This window comes from Pungitius pungitius, chromosome 11, assembly GCF_949316345.1.
Source record: "Pungitius pungitius chromosome 11, fPunPun2.1, whole genome shotgun sequence".
Lineage (NCBI taxonomy): Eukaryota > Metazoa > Chordata > Actinopteri > Perciformes > Gasterosteidae > Pungitius > Pungitius pungitius.
The window spans coordinates 18,573,157-18,595,437 of NC_084910.1; the positions used below are offsets into that span (position 1 = coordinate 18,573,157).

Genomic DNA, 22,281 nt, shown 5'->3' on the forward strand with positions numbered 1-22,281 from the left:
AAATAACAATTCAAACTTACATCCGTGATTCTAAATTTGTGCTGTCTTATAAAAAAATCCACTGTATTAAACTCCTACAAATCTCAGTACTGGGCTGCTGTATAAAGGCCAAGGTATTTCATCACATTGGTCAGATAGCTGGATGCTGAGACGGAGATATATCTCCGTCTCAGCATCCAGCTATCTGACCAATGTGATGAAATACTTGAGTCACTCCAAATCGTCGCTGAGCCCCGAACTCGCTAAGTTTGAAAAAAATATGACTGCAGTTTCGAATTCAATTCGACGGAGAGCAGTGACGAGGTGATGAGTGCTCAGTTGCTAGCGAATTGAAATATTTACGAGTAAAGATTTCAGAGTGCAAATCGTTCAATGGCATCTAATAGAGAAATACCCTTAACCGGTGTAAAGTTTTTTTTTTTAAATACTTTTCTGTGGTACAAACCGTTCCAATAAACTCTCCATATATCCGTTTTGTGACGTCATGTATTATTGTTTACGTGGTGCGGCCAAAAAAACGAGCCTCATGGTTCCGGTATTCACCGCTGGCCCGCCGGCGGAGGAGGTCTGACGGCGTGTTGATGCATTTCCACCAATTCCTCACTCCCTCACTGTCGAATTTGTACCACGACACGTAATCAAGGCCCTATAAGTCATCGTCAGTCACGTTACGGGAGCCAGTTAAAGACTCCCGACGCGCTCTGTTTACGTCCTCAACCCCCCCGCCCCCCCCCCCCCCCCCCCCCCCGGCCCGACGCAGCTGTACCCAGAGGCCCCGGGGTGACCTGTCCTCTGGATATGTTTTTTTTTAATTATATGCACTTTTTAAAAAGCCGGTATAAAACTTATCAAAAACAGTGAAATACAACAGCCTTTTTAATATGCCTTTTGCTTTGTGCATCGTGTGCATTTACTGTGTTAATGTAATTTATTTTCATGAATCAAGCCCCCCCCCCCCCCCCTCCCCTCCTCGTCTCCTAATAGCAACTCGTATTCATCATTCATGTTCACACTTCTTCCCCCCCTAAACCCTGGACGCTGACAGAGGGAAGTGTCTCCGGGCGGCGAGGGGGGGGGAGGGGGGGGGGGGGGGCGAGGGGGGGGGCGCACAAAGGGCAGCGGTCAGCCCTGACGGAGCGACCCTCTCAGCCGCCATGTCGCGCTCCTCGTTTCCACCCTCAGTTTAACAGCTGCTCATACGCGACGGTGGCTTCAGAAGCTTCCGGGCTGTTTTTATTTCTCACGCCGCCCGACGAATGCACCCAATGAGCTACGTCGAGACTTTTATTGACTAATTGACCCTCCAAGCCTGTTATCAACACATTGTGGGACAACGGGCGCTTCAGTTGTGAAGTGCAAAGTGCAGAAGAGCTGCGAGGGTCCGACTTGCCTCGCTTATCAGGGGACAACAAAAGAGTTGATCTTCACTCCCCCTGAAAGCAACAGCTCATCCCTTCACTTTCCAGTTCCAACCGTGAGCTGATGTATAGAGACGCCGCCCCGACGGCGGGGGGCCGCTCAATATTAGAATAAACTAGAAAATGCATTTCCTGCTCAAAATGCGTTAAAAAGCTGAAATGAATTACAGAAAATTGCTGGAAATACAGAAAATAAAAAAGCTGAAATTAATTTGAAAGGATTGCTGAAAATACAGAAATGAGAATAACAGAAAGAAGAATAGCTGTAATCAGTTTTAAGGAATTGCAAAAAAAAATTGAGAGACTCCACCGAACGCTCCCTGTGCTTTACATGTCTGTCGGGTTCTTAATTTGGCTTCACCAACGGTTTACAAAAAGTGTACCTTCTGGGTTTTTTTAGAAATATGTCAGCAGATTTGTATGGGAGCCTATGGGGCTTGAGGCAGACTTTGTCTCACTCTCGGTTCTCCTCAGGACAAAAGTAAATAACTGTGGGATTCCACACCCAAATGAGTCCGACCAGCACAAGCGCGGCATCATTGTGATCCAAAAATTAAGCGTGAATTGTGGCAAAAAGGACGAATTACAAATATTTTTTGAACCTGATCCTGACGCCTGACGTCTACCCTCTAGATCCCTCCAACATTCAAATGTCTCACTCTAGCTCTCTACATATAGACACCCATGTAAAAGTAGAATAGATATCAACAAGCTGTTTTTTTGTCAACATTTTAAAGTTTAAATGGGGTCTCTAGCTGAAAGATTGCCGAAGCAGAAAAAGTTGAAAGTTGAAGAAGTTTTGAGAGGATTTTAAAATTAAATCAATTGGAAACTATGTTTAAAAAGTTGATGATTTTTAATTAAAATGAATTAAATTATTAGAGCTAGAATGCAGATGTATAAAGATTTGAATGCGTCAACGCATTCCAACGATATAGATTCGAAGAACAATACTTGGAACGCATCAATGCAATCCAACAACAAAATCAACAGGTTGGAATGCATCAATGCATCAATGCATTCTAACAACAAGATCAACAGGTTGGAATGCATCAATGCATCAATGCATTCTAACAACAATATCAACAGGTTGGAATGCATCAATGCATTCTAACAACAATATCAACAGGTTGGAATGCATCAATGCATTCTAACAACAATATCAACAGGTTGGAATGCATCAATGCATTCTAACAACAATATCAACAGGTTGGAATGCATCAATGCATTCTAACAACAAGATCAACAGGCCTGTCAACACATCGGCTTCAAAATAGAACGGTGGGTTCAGAGAAAGTGGTTGAATGTGCCGCGAGGGAAGTCAGCCGCTTTTCCTCAGAAACAAAAAAAAGACAATCGTGACAGAGGGCCAACTGAGGCTGCACCAAAGAGCTTAAGCAAATATAAGATATCGAGAGCTCGGATAAACAAACGCTTCATTGGAGCCGGCGTGTGCACAAAGGTCATTCAGATGTTTACGACGCCACGTTTGCCAAAAAATTGGAACCGCGCCTGCTGTTTGTCAGCAGCGGGATCCTGTCACAAGCATTCCGTCATGGGTTGGGTCACGTCTGTGCGAGTCATCACCAGACCTGGACTCCCTGCAGTGCACATCTAGAGTTGCCAATATATCTGATGCATGCGGATTCCTGAATTGCATCTAAACGGCTGCAGGAAGAAAGAAAAAAAAAGGCAGCTCCGTGTTTCTTTCCTGCGGGATCACAGCGTCTGGCAGGAGGGAAGCCAAGTGGCAATGTCTCCTCAGAAAAAAAATGGCATCAGCACAGGCTGAAGTCTCTTCAGCCTAATTTCCACCTAATCATCTCTGAGCTGTCCATTCATGTGGAAGTCATGAGGGGAACTGCGAAGGGGGAATAAAGGGCCATAAAAGTGAAACTTCTAGACTGAGGCAATAAGGGCTCATATTTCCCAGCAGAGTGTGTCACCTTTGCCCCATTCTGCATTTCTCTATTGTGGTCCTTCCCCTATTATGTAATATTAAGATCTGTAGCTCATTTTGCCTGACACAATAGCATTATTGATGCAGTGTTCCCGACGTTTTTGAGGCAAGAAAACGACAAGATTGTTCCAAGACTCAAGTGCAATAAAAAAATTTTTTTTAAAAAGTCCCCAAAAGCAGCGTTATGTGACAATTTGACCCTCATTAAACTGCTGAAATGATGAGTTTCTACCCGCACCCTGGAACCGTCTCCACCCCAGCCCACACGCTGGAAGCTTCTCGCTGACCGGGACGACCTCGGCCAATCCGGAGCGAGGAGCGAGCGCCACGGCGAGCCCGTCCCAGCGGTCGAGGTGAGCCGCTTCGCTTTGGTTAACGAGGGGAAAAGCTCCAGACAGTTACAGCGACCCCACAACGTTTCCACCATGACAGCGCCAGTCCAAGAGGAAATGAAAGTGGATTTTTTTTTTTTTTTGATACTTCCCCGTCAGACGATGACTTCAACAGCGGGGACATGCACAAATTAGCACATGAAAATACGAGTGCGGGCCTTTATTTGCGCCATCATTCAGGCTCAAACACTGAAGCGTTATATTAATATATTTCGGAACCCCCCCCCCCCCCCCCCAGGGACAATTTTAGGAAATAAGAAGTCATATTTACACGTTTAATTAGTGCATAGACAATTTATACAACAATTGATTAGATGATATCCAGCTTATTTTACAATTCAGACAGACTTTGGATTTAAATATATAAATTTGGGTGAAGGGTGCACCGCTGCATGGATTGATTTTTCATTGCAATTCACCACAGAAGTACTTTCAACGTCCTTAAGTCTTATACTACTACATTGTTATTGTTATTATAAAGCCCCATTGACCTTGCTCAGGTCTCCCTAATATTTGCTAAATGAATGAGAAAGTCCAATAAGATCTATTGAGTGGTAAGTTAGACTCTGTAATGGTAAAAAATGTTATGTTAAAAGAGTGATTGTTGTCTGTATTGAACTGACGTGCAAAAAGCCGAGTGATTCAAAAGTTTCCTTTTGCTGCTGTTTGCGAGGAAAGGAGGTCAAACAAAGGAAGTCTGTTACGCCCCATCTTGGCCTTGGTTCTTATCTCAACTTGGTTGGCAACTTTTCCTACCTGCCCCTGAGGATGACCTTCACATGTGTGTATAAAAGCTCAGTGCTTTGACTGCTCGGAGAGCAGCGTAAGACGCGCCTGTGTTTTGGACCTACTGCTTGCAACTTTGATCATTCTTCGAGGCCCCGTTTATCTCATTAGACAAACGTTGAAACAAATCATTCTCTTCCCGCCGTGCTTATTATTATTGCACAACAACTCACGTCTAAGATGAAGATAAGGAGCAAAAGCCCACAGTGAGAACCCGAACCCACCAGTGCACGTTAAAGGCAAAAATCGGCCCGATGTTCCTCCGTCACCTCCGAGTCGTGTCGGGCGGTTCTTGGTGGGACGTTTTTTTCCCAAACACGGGCTTCCGTGGAGCCACACTAGACTTCTGGAGCCAAGACCAAATGCGGACAAAGCCCGGCGGGCAGCTTGATGTGCCACTGACACAAATAAACATCCAGCGCAGGCCCACGGATAAATACATCTCTTCCGGTGTGGCTGGCCCGAGCATCTGGCACGCGCATCAGTTGAGCAAAAATACCGGACAGATGTCGAGCTGCCGCTGCAGAAATACAGTAACCCGCATACATACATATATATATATATATATTTTAAATTTCTGCTCTAACGGGGATGCTGCAGGACGTCGCTGCTATAGCGCATCGGCTATATCAAGCTTGTTGCTGTGAGCTCCGGGGGTTAAGACCACAGCCCGCCCCCCCCCAGCGACTACGGCCTCTCACATCTGCACAGCTCTAAAACCAGCTGCATGTAACTCAGAAATAATTGCTTCCTTTACAAGGTCCAGGACAGCATGATGTGTGCGGTATCTAGTGTGCTCCTTCCTGCAGGGATGGCAACTAAATCAACATCCAAGACCATTATTCATCAGCTGGTTTGGCGCTATCTGAATGGTATAGAATTAAAAAAAAAAAGGAAAGGGGTCACCGTCAGCGCTGTCGTTTAAATGTGTGAAAACGTGCAGAAGCCCACTTTGAAACATGGCTGAGACCATTTATTAGCCATGCTTTAGTTAGAATAGAGTATTTGTGAGAAGATGATGTTGCTGCGGACATGGTTTCCACTGGACTTTGAAATCCACAATCAAGACCTTAAATCTGAACCGTCCACGTCCACAGTGCTCCGAGAAGGAGCAAAGGTCAAATGCTGAGCCTTTCCACCCATCTGCACTGCATTGCTATGCAGCCCCCCTCCCGTGAGTGTCTCGTGCCGGTACCGTGAGCGAGGCGGTGGAGCCAGTAGTAGCAGAAGTCCACGCCCAAGAATGTGAGCCACCAGGTCCAGGCGGAGTCCCAGGGCAGCTCCATCAGGTGGTACCGGTCCCATATGAACACGTACGCAGTCAGCTCACAGCTCCTCATGAACAGCCTGAAGGGAAGAGGGGGGGGGGGGGGGGGGGGGGGGGGGGTGTTGGTGCTCTATCTGAGTGTCACCTCATGCACCCGCCTCCTCTCAAGTCACTTGACTTGAAACACTCACAGTGGGATTCTGGAGATCATTCCGCAGGACACAGAGGTGAGCCCGTCACTGACGGTGATCACTGGGGATCCCGTCTTCAGCAGGCCCACCACCATCTCCAGCACCACCAGCCCTACAAAGAAAGGAGTGGCCTGCGCACACACACACACACACAAACACACAGAATCATGATTCAGCACTACGGCAAACTGTGAAAACAAGACAGTTTCAAGGCCACTGTTGATTTTAGGGGGAATGTGTTGAGCTTGGATATTTGTCTTGGCAGACGAGCTAAAAGCCTGCATTACTTTCATGTCTTGCGATCCGTGATGTTTGTTTCGCTGTAACGACATGAAGTTACTGGTCTAAAACCTCAACGCTTGGGCAGACAAACGTTTGCCTGTGAAGATCTGCGCCGGAGGAAGCAACAAACCACGGAACTGGATCGTCTGGATCCAGACGACCTGTGGTGACTACAACTTTGCGTGGTCTGAGTAGTCTCCCTTTGAACTTTTTTTTCTTTCTCTTTCTTTCTTTAAGGACCTTAAATACCTAAAATAAGAACATGAACATAGGAAACAACCAGCCAAGTGGTGTTTACTTGAGCAGACAGACTGTTGGAATCTTGGCCTCTGAGTGCGTGTTAGTGCTGCTTAGCCCTGGTAGCAACATTAGCAACGTGCTAACATGCTGTGAATATGGAACATGAAACATTTTAGTGACCTTATTGTTATTTAGTTGCTCTCCATAAAAACATAATAATTCTAGTTTAACCTTTTTAAAAGCCACATGCTTTTGTGTCTTTTTTTTTTTTTTTTTTTTTTTTTTGGTAACAACATTTTTTTAATTACTAAATTATATTTTCGAAAAAAAAAGAAGATTGAGTGCATTTAGTAACCAGTTGTGACAAAACAAATGGAAAGCCATAAGCAAACAGTCAGTGACGGGCCTCCCCTTTTCGAAACTGTGCTGGAAACATGCAATAACCTCTTAATGGGTCTGTCAAACATGGAACAAATTAGTGAGGGACGGGGTTAGCAAACAGGTCACGAGTGCGCTCTCAGCGGCGTGTCAGACCTGCTGGTTAGCTTTAGCTGAAAGGCGCTCATTTGACCAAGTGACTCCACTCGTACCTGGGACACATGGCCCCCGCCGAGAGCCAGGAATGAAGGACGTGACGAAGGCCGCAGAGGAGCACATCTGCAGGTGGCGAGGGAAGAAGTGTGTGTGCGTGTGTGTGTGTGCGTGTGTGTGCGTGAGTGTGTGTGAGTGGAAGTGAGAGGGAGTGTGCATGCATGTGTTTGCATAATCCACATGTGAATGCCTCCACTTCAACATGCAGGTGTGTGAAGCGAGTGTGTGTGCACAAGCAGAAGCGAGAGAGCACCACCAGGGACCCGCGATCACACGCAACGCTCCCGACATCTGGCAGCAGACCGCAGAGCCGCAGCCGACAAATGGACCTCCTCCAGACCTCCACCAGACCTCCACACATTACCATCGGGGACGCCTTCTGCTCCCCCCCACGGCTCTGCGTTCTCTACAGCTCTCAGTTCTTCAGCCGGGGCAAGATGAAATAAAGGAAAGAGGAAAAGTCTCGTCTTTGTTCTAAACTGTGTCTCCGTTTTTTTTTTTTTGCTTCTTTACACTTTATATAATGTAAGTTTCTCCATCTTTGCTTTTCCCAGTGATATAGCCGAATATTAGCTTAAGAAAACGTGGCATTTCCCGCTCCTGTACATGAAGGAGTTAACACTATACCACTATTACAGTTCTATGAACTACATAAGTAAATCCCCCTGAACATCATCCGGGGAACACGAGGCCCTTAAAAACTTAAAAGAACCCTCGTTTGAAAAAAAGTGCTTTTGCTATCTAAAGATTATCTCGCTGTGTTGCAGACCGTTGTCGACCACAGAGCCTGTGAAACCGTTTGTTGTCGTGGGAACCAGCGACGCGGCGACGTGCTGGTCGGCCTGCAAAGTGACGTCATCCCCGCAGCACTCTAATTTACCCCTCGGGCCCTTTTGACATGCACTGAAAATGTGGCTCCTTGTGCGTTTCTTTCTTTTTAATCTCTTTTCACAAATAAACTAAAAATCCGATGGAATACTGCGGCATACTTGCGCCCTGCGTGGATCGTTTGTTGTGGCGTCTAATAATAGTATTTTTTTTTCTCGTGAGTTCGGGTTCTCGCAATGGAACGAGACATTTGTGGAGCAGATGTCGGCGTTTTCTCCAAGTGGCCTTTTTTATAAGGTCACTGATGACCGAGGCGGGCTGACGATGAACCCTCCGCCTGACAACAATACTGTGTTTGCATTACAAAAAAATATATATATAAAAATAAATCACTGAGACCTGCAAACAACCCACAGAGCAACACTTCCAAACAAACCTCAAAATGTGAAGATTGTGTTTTGCTTTGTTTATAATTAGTTTGGCCTGTTGGGAACAGAAAGCAGAATAAGTAATGACACAAACCAAACTGTAAACAGTGCTGAGTCACACACACACGCACACACACACACACACACACACAGAATGCAAACTTTTACCACCGCAGAGCCCTGCAGCAATAACAAATTTGTTTAATCACGTTTGGTAGTGGGTTAAGAGGACTCCTGCTGGGGGGGGGGGTAATTGTTCGCATCCCCTGATGTGCCTCATAAAACCTCATCGCAAAACACGTGCTGGTGGACCTGCAGCAGACGCTCGCCACAATAAGTGCCGACTGAGACGTCGTAAAACGGCAAGAAGCAGAAGAAACTCGTAACCTGGTTTTGTGCATTCAGAAGACGAATGACTTAAAGTCTACTGTTGTCCTATAACTGTGTCGTCATAGCGCCCACATCACTGGAGTATTTGTTTACTGGTGTGAACAAAATATATTTTTTCCTCGATATGTGTAATAATTTCACATCAGGTTAAGGGTAAATATCCTGGTACAGCAGGTCTTTGGGTAATTGGATGAAATTAATGTTCTATTTGAAATAACCATCAATATTGTTATGAATCCATAGTTAAGATCATTCTTTATGTTTCTCTTTTGATACAACTTCTGCAGTAATGTGTGAATTTAAACTACTACTTGGCCTATTAGTATTATTTTCAGTAATGCATCATATTCTATAAGATCATCGTACCATCGCTGTCCTGTGAAAAGTAATTGCTTGATTATTAAAACAATTACTGAATAATTGATAATTGATTTTGTGGATCTTTTCAACGCAGCACCCGTTTCCGAGGTGTGTTTTTTTTTAATTAGTTTTGGGACCTCCACACAAACAACAAAACCGCCTGGTTTGATCGGTACCCACCTGCTGGACATACTGCGGCACATCCTGCAGCTTCTGGTAGGACGACTCGTTCGGGCTGAGCATGAAAAACAAGGACCGGAACCCCGCGGACGCGTCACCTTGCGCCATGGCTTTTTCCGCGTTCACCTGAGCAGGTGTCCGAATCTCTGACCCGGAGGTGGGGAGGTGAGAGGGGGGGGGGGCGAAGAGAAGAGGCTTCCTCTACGCGCGCGGGCGCTTGTTTTTTTGTGGGTTTCTCCCCGCGGGTCGGGGCGCTGTCGTGCCTTCTCGAGGTCAGGGTCGGTTCGGAGCGACGGGTCGCAGTCACGTCACGGACCGAGTGTCACGTCGTTTGTGGGAGGCGAGGTCATCTTCCGTCTTTAACCCTCCTGCTGTGCGACCTGTGACCCTCTCCGTGTGACTTTGTCTCGCGAGAGTTTGGCGTTTCCCTCGCGCGTTGTTGAGAAGTGTCATCCCAACATTGGATATGAATTGAATACGTTGATAAACAAATAAAAAAAAACGAATTACTACTGACATGAATATGATTGTGGCTTTTGTTATAGAAGTACTGACGAAACCATCTGTCTCCCTTTAACTTTCAGGGTGTTTTTTTTTATTACATTAATTGGCTGGTTAGATGGACCATGCAGGGACAATGCGTCCATACATTCTGCTCAAAAACAAAAGCAGTCACAAGATGACCGGCAAACATTTGTTTTTCACGGCCTACACGAATGTCGGCTTTAGGGTTCATCAGTAATAAACTATGGCTGTGACTCACAGCTGTGACATTGTTAAATGAAGAACACAAGCCACTAGAAAGCTTCCTGATGACGAAAGTCACCAGTTACCACGGCGATTATATATAACCCGACATAGATTGATTCTTTCAACCATTTAGATGAATTTTTTTTAAAGCTTGCCAAGTTACCACTTTACATCTTCTGTAAAACGGCTCTGTAGCACAATCGTTGTGTTTCTTTTTTCCAAATCACAGGGCGGCTAACTTCATCTTCACGAACAGGTTTAGTGTTGAGTTTTTCAAATTCCATGTATGTCTGACATATATCATGCACGTATAAACGTTTCCTGATTCCTGATCCCAGGATTATAGGATTTGCTTTGGTGGGATTTCAGCAAATTACAGGGAATTCCATTTTTGTAGGAAAAGCTACGATTGACGTATGAGAAAACGTAAAATAAAGGAAGGATTTAAGGACAGTTCAAAGGGTACCGTAGGTCAGCGGTAGAACATGTGACTCCCGGTTTAGGTTACTTAATCGTTATCAAACCCTTAATTCAACTTTAGTACTCCAAAGGAATGCTCAGCTGATTCCAGACACTTTCTGACCACAATCGGGAGGAGAGGCCACCGTGCATCACAAATGACTGATGATCATGCAGGACTCATGATCATCATAAGGGTGGAGATGGTGTACTTTTTTGCACACACGCTACTTTCTTACACTTGACTGTAGGGCAACATTTAAGTCAAGACAGCTGCTCCTTCTTCACACGTGAAATGAAATGCTCATGTTGGAGGTTTTTTTTGCCCAATTTGCTTTCTTTTATGTGGTTGTTTATTAATCAAACAGGCAGTGACTTCTACTTTATAGTCTGTGACCCGATTAAAGCTCAGTAGTTTTTTTTGAACTGTGAGCACTTGAAAGGGAATTTCAGTTGCAATGTACAAAAAAAAAAAGGAGACAGGATCACTTTCTTCTTGTGGTTTGCTTTGGGGTTTAGGATGAAAAAGTAAATTGAAACCCCCACATGCCGCTTGAGGTGCCTCCTCCTCCTCCTCAAAAAAAAAAAAAAAAAATTAGAATGCACAATCACAATGTGGTGAAAGATGAGATGGAGTCAAGAAAGTATTTTCAACTGGATTCTGTAACAGAACCCGATCCTGTGCGAGTTCTCTCTCTCCTGGCAGGAGTCCCGGGCCCATGCCTCGAGGCGAAGGTGAATTTAGGATGCCCCCCCCCCCCATCACCGGCTTTCCGCACTCTCTGTAATGTTTAATTCATTTCAGCTTCACTTCATGCAAACACACATGGGCTTTGCTGCACACATGGCTGAAAAAAAAGAAGAAGCGATTGAACCGCGTTGCGTTTCATTTACCGCTGGTTGAATTTTATTCGATCTGCAACTGTCCCTGAAAGGATTTAATAAAACACATGTCAGGTTTTCAGGTTTTGTTTACAAAAAACGTCATCTCCAAGCAGAAAAGTGTTGAGTAAAAAACTGTCGGTGTTTATTACCACGTGAGCTGAAAGTCTAGGTATAAAATGACGGTTATGGTAAGACAATACAGAGAATTATTTACAGATCATTTTATATTAGCGAGGCAAATTTGATTTCCTGGCACTTGATTATTTTTTTTTTTTGCTTTTTCAATAACTGAAATACACGGTCATTTACATTTTGTACAGTGGAAACTGACTGAGGTGCAGACTGAGTGCTCAACAGTGCAAAGTCAAAGCCTGCTTTTTCTCGAGACGCACAACGTGGAATGTTTACAACAGCTCGACCGAGTAGGTACTTCCAAAATGTGACGTGATATTCGGTGTTTGGGGGTAAAAACCCCCAAAAAACCCTCAATGTTAATGCTGTCTCTTTTTTTTTTGGCTCTCCTCAAGGGCATTTTTAAACCAATGGTGCCTTTAAAACATAACGAAATCCTCCTCTACGTTGTCAGCTCTTGAAATCTACATTTTTGCATCGTCTCAACCACGTCTGACTCCTCTGTGGATTTGCACACTTATTTAGCGTCGTTGTACGACGATGGGCGAATCAGCAAACAGCAGTCCTTCTAAGGGCCTGTCCTCTGAGAGGAGGTGGGGGGGGGGGTCGCGGATCATAAGTGGGCGTGCTCGGAGCTCTGGTCGCTGTCGTGACTGTCCTCGTTTGTCAGGGAGTCCGTCGAGTGGTGCAGCGCCGCCATGCCGGAGAACTCCGACGGCAGCAACGTGCCCTTTTTCACGTTGGTCAGTTCTTTCTCCCGAGCTGCCGCCCCCTGCTGGCCGCCCTTCACCCGCTTCCACTTCATCCGCCTGTTCTGGAACCACACCTTCACCTGGTGGGGAACGACAAACAGACAGACAGACGCACACGCACGCACACACAAAAAAAAAAGATAAAAGAAAAAGAAAACATCAAGGGGCCGCTAGGAAGTGCAACTGGTTCAATGCGGCTTGACAGCTCCGCCTGCCGCTCCGCCTGCCGCCTCGCCTGCCGCCTCGCCTGCCGCCCCGCCTGCCGCCCCGCCTGCCGCCCCGCCTGCCGCCCCGCCTGCCGCCTCGCCTGCCGCCTCGCCTGCCGCTCCGCCTGCCGCCCCGCCTTCCGCTCCGTCTGCCGCCTCGCCTGCCGCCCCGCCTGCCGCTCCGCCTGCCGCTCCGCCTGCCGCCCCGCCTGCCGCCCCGCCTGCCGCTCCGCCTGCCGCTCCGCCTGCCGCCCCGCCTGCCGCCCCGCCTGCCGCTCCGCCTGCCGCCCCGCCTGCCGCCCCGCCTGCCGCCCCGCCTGCCGCTCCGCCTGCCGCTCCGTCTGCCGCCCCGCCTGCCGCTCGGTGTCTACCTGTTTTCTCTTGAGTCAGCAGCCCTCCCCACCGCGTTTACGTCTTTAAGATCGATGAGTAAGCTGTTGCTTAAAACGGTTTACACGCCAAGTAGCTGCAGAGGCCCCCTGAGTGTTGACACTTAATGTGTGGGGCCGCAGGGGGGGGTGGGAGGGGGGCCTCCTGCGTCGGGTTATTTTCAGGGACTGTCATTTCTGCAGAGCGGTCACATGTCAGGTCAGGTAGTTGACTGAACAAATGTTTTTGGGGTGTCAGGGGCCCGGGGGGGGGGGGGGGGGGGGGATTATATATTCAACACAAATAAACATCCATATATTCAACGCTATTTCGTTAAAACCCAGCAAGCGATCCTGGCCTGGCCAACACAAACAGACACACACAAGAGCACTAAACCAGCACGGATTGCCACAACAGTTAAATCCACATCACATCACACTGACGGTCTCCACTTTAGCCTTTGATCGGCGAGAAGAACCGATGGTTAATCACGAGTGGAAAGCTCAACTCCTTGGCTTTAAGAGCATGACACATGATAATGAAATGTGAAATTGTATTGTGAAAAAAAATCCCACAACAAGAATATATACGTGGTGCCATTTGGTTCCGAGTTGAAGGATATCGAGCCATCCAGGTTAAAACTAGTGGAATCGCTCACTCCAGCATCTCAAAGGCATTAAAAAAATAGCTTAGGCTAAAAGAAAACCAAAAAAATTCTTCCCCATATTTAAACACAACTAAAAGAGAAGTTAGAGGATATTTTTTTTTCCTTCCGTACAAAGCGTTGGGGCCAGACAGACGTCTGCGATGCCAACGCTGCGCGCTCACTATCTACTGCCGTCGATTTTTCCTCGACGAAATCCCGGTCACACACAATTAACATGACGCAGAAGACACTTCATGCATATTTCATGCCCTTGCGGCGTAAAAAAGATTACTTGGAAAAGTCTGAGGCCGAGGTGGAATTACGACGGCTAACTCTGTGCTGGGTGGTGAAAACGGGCTTTTTGCCTCACACGGCTGGATCTGGGCTTTTTTTTTTTTTTCTTTCTTTCTTTCTTTGTGATATGGAGCCACGGCAAAGGATTACTTTCATGATCCCATTTGCATTCCCCCGCATTTGTCACAGTTTCCAGTGGCCGACCTTAATGAGACGTGTCGGTTTTTACTCGCATTACTTTGAGAGAGAGGGGCGCCTAAAACACACCTGCACACATTTATTTTCACTGGGCAAACCTTAATCACCTGAAGCCCCCCGTCCTCATTACTCTTTAGCGTGTGTATATTTTTAGCACAAGTTGATCAAGATGAAATTTTGGGCCGCCAATCCCCGACACCGTTTCTCCAGCAAAACGGTTCCAGTCCCTCACACACACACACACACACACACACACACACACACACCACCACACACCTTCTGCTGCTGAGACATTGGACGGCCGCAGTGCTCCCTCGTGGTACACAATGTTCTTATGCGACGGGCAGGTGCAACCTTGATGACGGCGTCGTTGCATTCAGGTTCCCCCCCCCCGTGACAATTAGCGTGCACGGGGAAAAAAAGGCTACGTTTTCCTCGTGTCGACGTGGGATCGGTTTGCAAAGAGAGAGAGAGAGAGAGATTTTAAATAGTTTCGTTCTGAAGATCATTCGCAACTAACTGTCTGAGCCCTCGGGTCCGGGGCCCCCCCGCGCTCTAATTCGGACCCTCGTGGACCCTCACGGGGGGGGGGGGGGGACGTGTGACGTTGCCCCCCCCCCCCCCCGAAGCTCCATCTTTGGCGCCCTGACGTGGTGATTTGCATCCAAGGCCTCGTCTGAAACGCTCGGGTTTCTGCCTCCAGTCGACCCGTATCACGCTGCGAAACATCACTGGCGGGGGTGTCAACTGAGTGTGAGCTACAGCCCCAAAACGGAGCGCAGCCGCCCCCCCCCCCCCCAACCATTTGTCTCCTGTTATTTATTTCATCGGAGACCAATTTGCGCGCACAGGTGGGGGGGGGGTGGGGGGGTGCCGCGAGAGAGGAAGTGACTTGCTAGACAGCACTTCCTCCAACCCTCGTCTCTCTCTCTCTCTCTGTCTCTCTCTGCCTCGCTTCTCTGGCCCCCAGCTCGAAAAAAGAATGGACGGGAACATCTGGAACATGATAGTCCCCCCCCCCCCCCCCCTCCCCCGTCTCACGGCCACATCTGGAGCACAATCGCCCCCTCGAACTCCTCCGAGTTACGAAAACACAGTAGCGGGCTGAGAAAAAGGGGGGGGGGGGGGGGGGGGGGCTGTGTTTTCACAACATGGCATTAATGTGCTAATGAGGGGAGGGCTGGATGATGGGGGGGACGGGGGGGGGGACGTACTTGTCTCTCGGTGAGGTCCAGGTTGACGGCGATCTCGTAGCGCCTTAGCCGGGTCAGGTAGTTGTGGTGGGCGAACTCGGCCTCCAGCTCTCGGATCTGCTCCTTGGTGAACGCCGTGCGCTCCTTCCGGGGTTTGCTGCTCACGTCGGACTTGTAATTCCCGTCCTGGGACTCTGAAACCAAACGCCGCACGCGTTTCAAAGAGAATACCAACTGTGGCGCAGGTCATGGGGCCGGTGCGGCTCAGCCCGGGGGGCGGGGGGGGGAGAAAAGAGGCGAGGTGAGGGGAAACAATGGGAGCTGTCAATCAGGCTTTATTGTTCAGGTATTGTTTATGAACCCTTTAAGTGTCTGGAAGGGGCTCTCACACATGACTCTTTACTGCCGACGTGGCTTTAATTTGACTTTGTCATCAATAAATGATCTTTCACTTCACCTTTAATACATCATAAACCACGTCGATGATGTGTGAGCAGCAGATGCAAGGACAATTGTAACATATTTAATGCGACATTTAAGGATCTAGCAGGATATAGCGTGTGTTGTATCCATTTCAGCTCGGCAAGCTGAAGAAATACATTCTGCTTCGTTATTCCCACTTTCCGAAATAGTCAACGCGCTCAATTTGCCCCCCAGAAACGTTCCTATTGTTTGCAGCCTTGTTGCGGTTTCTCCTTTTCGGGCCGCGCTTCCCCCCCTTGCACGCCGCACTCGAAGGCGGCGGCGATTCGCTCGCTGGGGGGGGGGGCCCTGCACTGCATCCCGTCCGCACTGCGAACAGTCCTGCAGCCCCGTGGGCCCGACGAAGAGGAGGCGAGGAAGAGGAGCCGAGGGAAAAAAACAGATGTAGGAGCTGCTAGAACCGCCCGCGTGAGAATTAACCGGATTGTTGCTCGACCCCGCAGCCTGTGCCCCCCCCCCCCTTGTAATTTTTCTCAAAGCAGCGTGAGGCTGATCGAAGCGGCCCCTTCAGACGTGTTTATCCGCTGTCTCACTGTCTCGCTCTCTGGTAAACACAGACATTGTGTGAAGGGAGACAAAAGAACAACCAGCTGGACCAGCAGGCCCCAAAAAAAAAAACCCAGAAAGCGTGCTTTTACGAGACAGCCGGTGCACCGCAGCAATTAGGTCGCCGCTGTAACTTTCATCTCTCCACAAAAAAAAGGGGGGGGGGAATAATATGAGAAAAATACGTGCCACCAAAACAGGGCACGTCATCCCGGGGTCCCAAATGAGCTGAGCTCAGTGCAAGAGGGCCCCCTCTCACAGCTAATGTCTTAAGAAATAACGAGTTGACACCAACAAAAATGCCTTTTTTCCTTTGGTTAAATGAGGAATAAAGAGGAACTATAAACTGTAAACTGTAAACCGACACTTTCGCTTTGTTTTTCCGGAGCCTCTTTTAGGAAAAAGCAACTCGCTCCTCTTTTGTTTGCTTTGCTTTTTTTTTTTTTTACAACACCGCCCTCGACCAAACAAGTCTTTAAGCACCTTTTTATTGTCCCACGCAGAAAATCCAGTACGTTGTTTTTTTTTTTTATTTTAAAAAGGAAAGACCTTTCACCTCGACAGCACCGGTCGGGGGGGGGGGGGGGGCACAAACCAACTTCTCCAGCTGGGCTCAAACAATGAGCAGGTTCCACAGTATCCAGACACGCGAAAACACAGCGGAGCCGCCTCATCTCTCGTTAGCCCCCCCCCCCACCGGGGCCCTACTTGAGGAAACAATCACAACTATCTGACACAGACGCTCACATTCGAAGGCTAACCCTAACATGGGCAACGCGCTCTCGGGGGTTTTTGGTTATTATTTCTGAATCCGAGTCGGGAGACGTTTGAGATTCGGATCCAGATGGTGAAACCTGACCGCCGCCGCGGCTCCATCCCGTGCAACCTGGCAGCGTGGCGATATTTAGACAGCTGATTAAGTCAGCAAAACCCCAGTTAGCCCCGATAATCAGCGTGATTGGTGTTAGCGTGGGGGGGGGGGGGGGACATTCAGCACAGACGGGGGCCATCGGAGCAGCTTCCCGTGTTACACAACCTTCATTCTAACAACACGTCTGTGTTTCCCGCTTATTATTCGGCGCGTATCGTGAATTCGGCGCAAACATCCATTTCCGGTGTCCGTTGTTTCAAAGCTCACTGGCGGCAGTCTGCAGCAGGCCTGCCCCCCTCCCCACCCCTCCCCTACCCCGAGATGCCCACCGGCATCTTCATCGCGTGCAGGAGTTTGTCGGGAGGCGCTTCTAGCGTTAAATGTTGCTTCAGAATTCTTGATTGAGGGCTTTTAGAGGGATGTCCCAGCGCTCCCAGTCTGATGACAATATAAATATAAATACATTTCATGAATCTGACTTCTGGTATAAAAATGAGTTAATTTTAAACAAGTTATTTTTTGGGGATATTAAATAACAATGCACAGATTCTTGCCATTGTTAAATCACATTTCAGAGTGTTTAGCGAGGCGCCGGTGTCGTCTTTTACAATCCGTGACATTAATTCTTTACTGTGAAACTCACTTTCTGCCCCTCTGAGGAGTGTCGCAACAAACCAGATGTGATTTTTCTTTTTTCTTCTTTTTCTTTTCTTTTTTTTTTTTTTTAACTGCCAAAAACGGCAGGAGTCAGATGCACCCCCCCCCCCCCCCCCCCCCCGCGCGCGGGGTTGCGACGCGGCCTCGTGTCAGCTGACACCCTGCAAACGGCTTCTCGCACCGTTCTCTTGGTTTTTCCTGTCGGGAGAAATCTCCACAGTATAATGTGCTGTTGAAGGACTGAGTGTGTTATTCCCTGTGCTCTGCACGGGATTTATTAAATTGACGCTATTTACGCAACGGTGTTTATCCAACAATAAGACTGATAAATGACTTGCTGAAAATGCCTTCAAAGACGCCTCTCGCCAAGTCCCGAGTTTTTGCGATGTGTCACAAGCAGCTTATTTATTAAAGGTCAAAATACCATCGCGTCATACAAATCTGGGACCCCCCCCCCCTCACCTGAGCTGTCGCTTTTCCTCTTGCCGTTCCTCTTCTCGGCCTCGGCAGGTGACAGGGTCTGCCTGCCGAAGTCCGCGGGCGCGCAGGAGGCCCCCGTAGGGCCGCTGCCGACGCCCAGGCTCGGGGTGCTGGCGCACATGCTGGGCCCCCCCGGGTGCCCCAGGTCCGGGGGCGCGGGCCCGGGCCCGCCGTCGTGGGCCGGGTGGGGGTGCGGGTGGCCCAGGCCGTGCCGCATGTTGCCGCCGGGCGACGGCATCTGCGGGACGTGCCACGACGCGTGGTGCTGAGGCGGGTGGTGATGCTGCTGCGAGGGCAGGTGGCCGCGGTGAGGGTGGTGGTGGTGGTGGGGGTGGTGGTGGGGGTGGTGTGGGTGGTGGTGGTGGTGGTGGTGGTGCTGCTGCGGCTGCCCGGCAAACAGGCCGTCGTCCACCGGGTAGCTGGAGACGATGCAGGGAGACGGCGAGGAGGTGGAGGAGGAGGACGAGGAAGAGGCCAGGTCCGGGTAGGAGACGTGGTCCGAGCGTCCGTGCAGGGTCAGGGGCGACTGGGTGAAGGCGGGGTGCAGGGCCTGGGCCGGGGCGTGGGGGCTCCGCAGGCACCCGAACAGTGTGTGATCCATCGCGGTGCAAACACGGAGCACACACAAACACACGCACGCACACACACACACACACACACACACACACGAGGCCCTCCAAGGAAAGGTGAGAAGGGTGCAAGTAAAAGAAGGTAAAGTTACTAAATCAAACCCAGAAGATAGAACCACAAGCACATATCCAAGATCCTTTGACTATCCCAAAAGTTGTAGTTTTTTTTTCTCCAGTTAAAAAAAAAAAAAAAAAAAAAAAAAAGTCAGAGCAGAGAGCAAAGTGTGTTTAGAATATGGCGTCCTGTGGTAATCCGGAGCGCGCGGGGCGAGGAGTCGGCAGCGGAGCCTCTCAGACGTCTGCAGGAGCGGAGCGGAGCGGGACCGGAGCTCGAGGCTGCAGGAGCAGCAGGAGGCGCTTCCCACTAGGAACTGCAGAACGAGGGGAGCCGGGCGGAGGGGGTGATATAAATAGGGTGTAACGTGAGAGGGAGGCTGGGTCACGGGCTGCATACGCGCCACTGACCACATGCACATATGATCGCCCTCCAGAAAGCCCGGCACAATAAATCTCTACTATTAAAAATGGCTGAGCCTCAGGAAAGAGGGCAATTTATTTTGGACTTGGAGCTGACCTCCGGTGGCCATCTTTTTTCTTTCTTTTCGGGGCACTAATGGTCGGTGGGTGGGGCCGGGGGAGTGTGGGGGGGGAAGGGCGGATAGGGAGGCGAGGTGTCAGGGTTTAACTCAGTGCGTCGCCCCCCCCCGTCTTTCTCAGCTTTGACCATTTTTAAAACACTGTCGGTCTTGTGGAAGAAGCCTTCAAAGGGTTTTCCTTTGCTGCCCATTGTTTTGCTTTATTACAAAGTAATAACCAGTAACAGAGAAGAAAGACATTTGTTACGATCCAGACAGAAATAAAGGTTAACATTTTACCTATTACCAAATAAAAAGGAAAAACATTTTCCTCTTACTTTGGTGCGGTCAATCGTTGCGTAGGAGCGTTTTTTTTTTCTTTCTTTTTACATATTATTTTTGATCTCATTTTGAAATGAAACACCTCACGTCGTCAAATCAAAATACAAAATACACAGCGATACTGACACAGGTTTGACCTTTAACGTGGGGTCATGCAGTTGAAATAACAGCTTCTTTTTCTTTCTTCTTCTTCTTCTTCTTCTTCCTTTTTATTGGCTTCTTAAACACCACTTTTTGATGGCTTTGAAATTTCTATTAATTACTGCAGCGATGCAGAAACATGTTTATTATGTTTTTCACGACTGCTCGCAGACAGAAAAAATGACATCTTGTTACCTCAACAGTGACCAGAAACAATGGTGGAAAATTACGTCTTTGCATAAGATTTAAATATTTTCACCACCTAGAACCTCAGCATGAATCAAAAGTGAAAGAAAAAAATCCCCCTCTCTCTACTTTTTCAATCCTCTCTTACTTTTATTATTGTTATAATGAGCTCAAATAAAACTAAAGCAGAATTATTATCCCTTGAACTTTTTCATGTACAACTCGCAGAACTGAATCCTGCTCTGAAGTCATGGTGGAATAATACGAATCTGGTTTTATTCCTTGCAACTAAATTGTTTGTAGAGATAACATGAATTGGAACGCTAAAATTATGTTTTAGACCTTTTTATCAACAATAAAATGAATTAACCCGTCCCCCCCCACACACACACACACACACACACACACACACACACACACACTTTCCCCCGTCCTTCAAACTTACTGAAACAATGTGACTTATACTTTCAGTGCACAGGGCACCGATTTAAAGTGCGCACAGATTAAAATAATACATGAAAAGTATTATAATTCTATAGCCGTTGCAGAGGTCTTTGGTGGCTGCGGCAGTCTTTTTTATTTTTTATTTTTTCAAACGTGGACCGTCACCCCAACCCCGGGGATCCGGGCGGACGACTCGCAGGCGGTGCCACAGGCGCTGTGGGCCGTCTGAGGAAGGAAATTAATTCCTCTTTGAGAGAAAATGACTTTAACAGATAGCACGGGGGAGGAAAGGCTGTAGCTTTGCTGCTGTCACCCCCCCCCCCCCCCAGCACACACACACACACACTCACACACACACACAGTCCCTCCAAAGCCTCCAAAGGCAGCAGAGGCAGCGCAGGAGAGGAAAGGCACCTTAGGTGAGTGAGTGTCAACCTCTTCTACTGTTTACCTTACAAATGAAGGCTATTAGCAGGTTAGGCTGCGTGTGTGTGTGTGTGTGTGTGTGTGTGTGTGCAGAGGGCCCGGAGCAGGTAATAATAAAGCACACGTGTTTTCCATCCTGGGCAGGGATGGCCCGTGGGGGTGTTTTCAGTCAATAGTTTTTTTTGAGGCAGAATATCCCTGTGTGTGAAGAAGAGTGGCTTACGCTGATAGTGGGCTTTTATTGTGAAAATACACGTTGTCACCCTGTTATTTTGAAGTTCCACATCAGGTATATCAATCTAAATGTCTTTTCTTTGCACTTTTTATTCATGTATTTTTCTATTTAAAAAATATATAAAACAACATATACATACGTTTTTTGTCTTTCCTGCAGGTTAATTTGAGAGGAAATTTTAGCAACACAAATACCAAAATATTTCCTGATGATGTTATTATTGTGGCACTTGAAATGTGTCATGAATAAAAAGATGCAATCTGTCAAACTGACTTCAATTTGTTTTATCTATATGACTCTTTTTTGGCAAATGAATTATTATTAAAATATAATCAAAGAGACGTGGAGACAGTCTGAACCTGGATTATTTACATGCCTTAATTGTACATGTATTAAAATACATCACACCAATATCTTTAATATATCACAGTTATCGTTATATTGGTAAACCTTGGTATCCCTACAAAGAATACAAATAGATGACTAAATAAATAAGAGGCTTTTTTTACAGCCTGAACTTTATCAAATCGGATCAGAAATGTTTTGGAAAAGACGTTCTTAAACATACCTTAAACACGGGAACGTTTCAAGTGACTGCGTGTCAACGCAAGACGAGAGTCCACTGGTCCAAACTGGTGAAGAGGCCGCAACAGTGAGAAAGTGTAACTATAAAAAATAAAAAAAAGGGGGGGGTCAGCGGGGAGGGGGGGGGGGGGGGGGGGGGTCGCTGGTGTCCATGTGTTTCCCGACGGCGACTGTTTCACCGCAGTAGACAGAAACCCGAAGGTAGAACCTGCCCGCTCCACCTGTGGCTGTCAGTCACCCGGACAGGAAGGATTTACAGCAAACACAGCTCTCCCTGTGACCAAAACAAACACGAGGGTTCGAGACGTGGAGTCGACTTGAGTGGAGTCTTTGAAAAAAAAAAGCTCCTGAAAACACTTCACTCGAAGCCCCTTTTATGTGCATTAACATAAAAATGTCACATGTCAAAGAAGAATAAAATAATTGCTGGCTATACGCACAGTTGCATCACAGCTAGGGTGAGCAATAGAAGGGTTAAAACAAA

The 22,281-nt window shown here is 47.8% G+C and overlaps 2 protein-coding genes across 2 annotated transcripts in view; both read right to left on the bottom strand.

Annotated features, from left to right (window-relative positions):
• Positions 1-9,696, bottom strand: part of agmo (alkylglycerol monooxygenase) — a 23,869-nt gene extending 14,173 nt beyond the window's left edge. The window contains exons 1-3 of the mRNA XM_062565554.1: positions 9,314-9,696; positions 6,015-6,145; positions 5,688-5,903 (exon numbers count right to left, since the gene is read on the bottom strand). Of these exons, the coding sequence (XP_062421538.1) occupies positions 5,688-5,903; positions 6,015-6,145; positions 9,314-9,421 (455 nt within the window). The 5' untranslated portion in view covers positions 9,422-9,696. The remainder of the gene's footprint in view (positions 1-5,687; positions 5,904-6,014; positions 6,146-9,313) is intronic.
• A 1,971-nt stretch (positions 9,697-11,667) lies between these two features.
• On the bottom strand, positions 11,668-21,830 carry meox2a (mesenchyme homeobox 2a). The gene is made up of 4 exons (XM_037454803.2): positions 21,781-21,830; positions 18,217-18,908; positions 15,219-15,391; positions 11,668-12,371 (listed from the first exon to the last, which is right to left on the bottom strand). The coding sequence occupies exons 2-4, from the start codon at positions 18,833-18,835 to the stop codon at positions 12,153-12,155; spliced, it is 1,011 nt and encodes a 336-aa protein (XP_037310700.2). The 5' UTR covers positions 18,836-18,908; positions 21,781-21,830; the 3' UTR covers positions 11,668-12,152.
• Positions 21,831-22,281: the final 451 nt, after the last annotated feature.

Bases quoted from the DNA above. Each gene is read 5' to 3' on its own strand.
- meox2a (XM_037454803.2), bottom strand. From the start codon at position 18,835: ATGGATCACACACTGTTCGGGTGCCTGCGGAGCCCCCACGCCCCGGCC. The intron at 15,392-18,216 runs GTGAGGGGGGGG...GTTTGGTTTCAG, and splicing joins GAGGAAAAGCGACAGCTCAG to AGTCCCAGGACGGGAATTAC. The intron at 12,372-15,218 runs GTACGTCCCCCC...GTTCCCCACCAG, and splicing joins TGGACCTCACCGAGAGACAA to GTGAAGGTGTGGTTCCAGAA.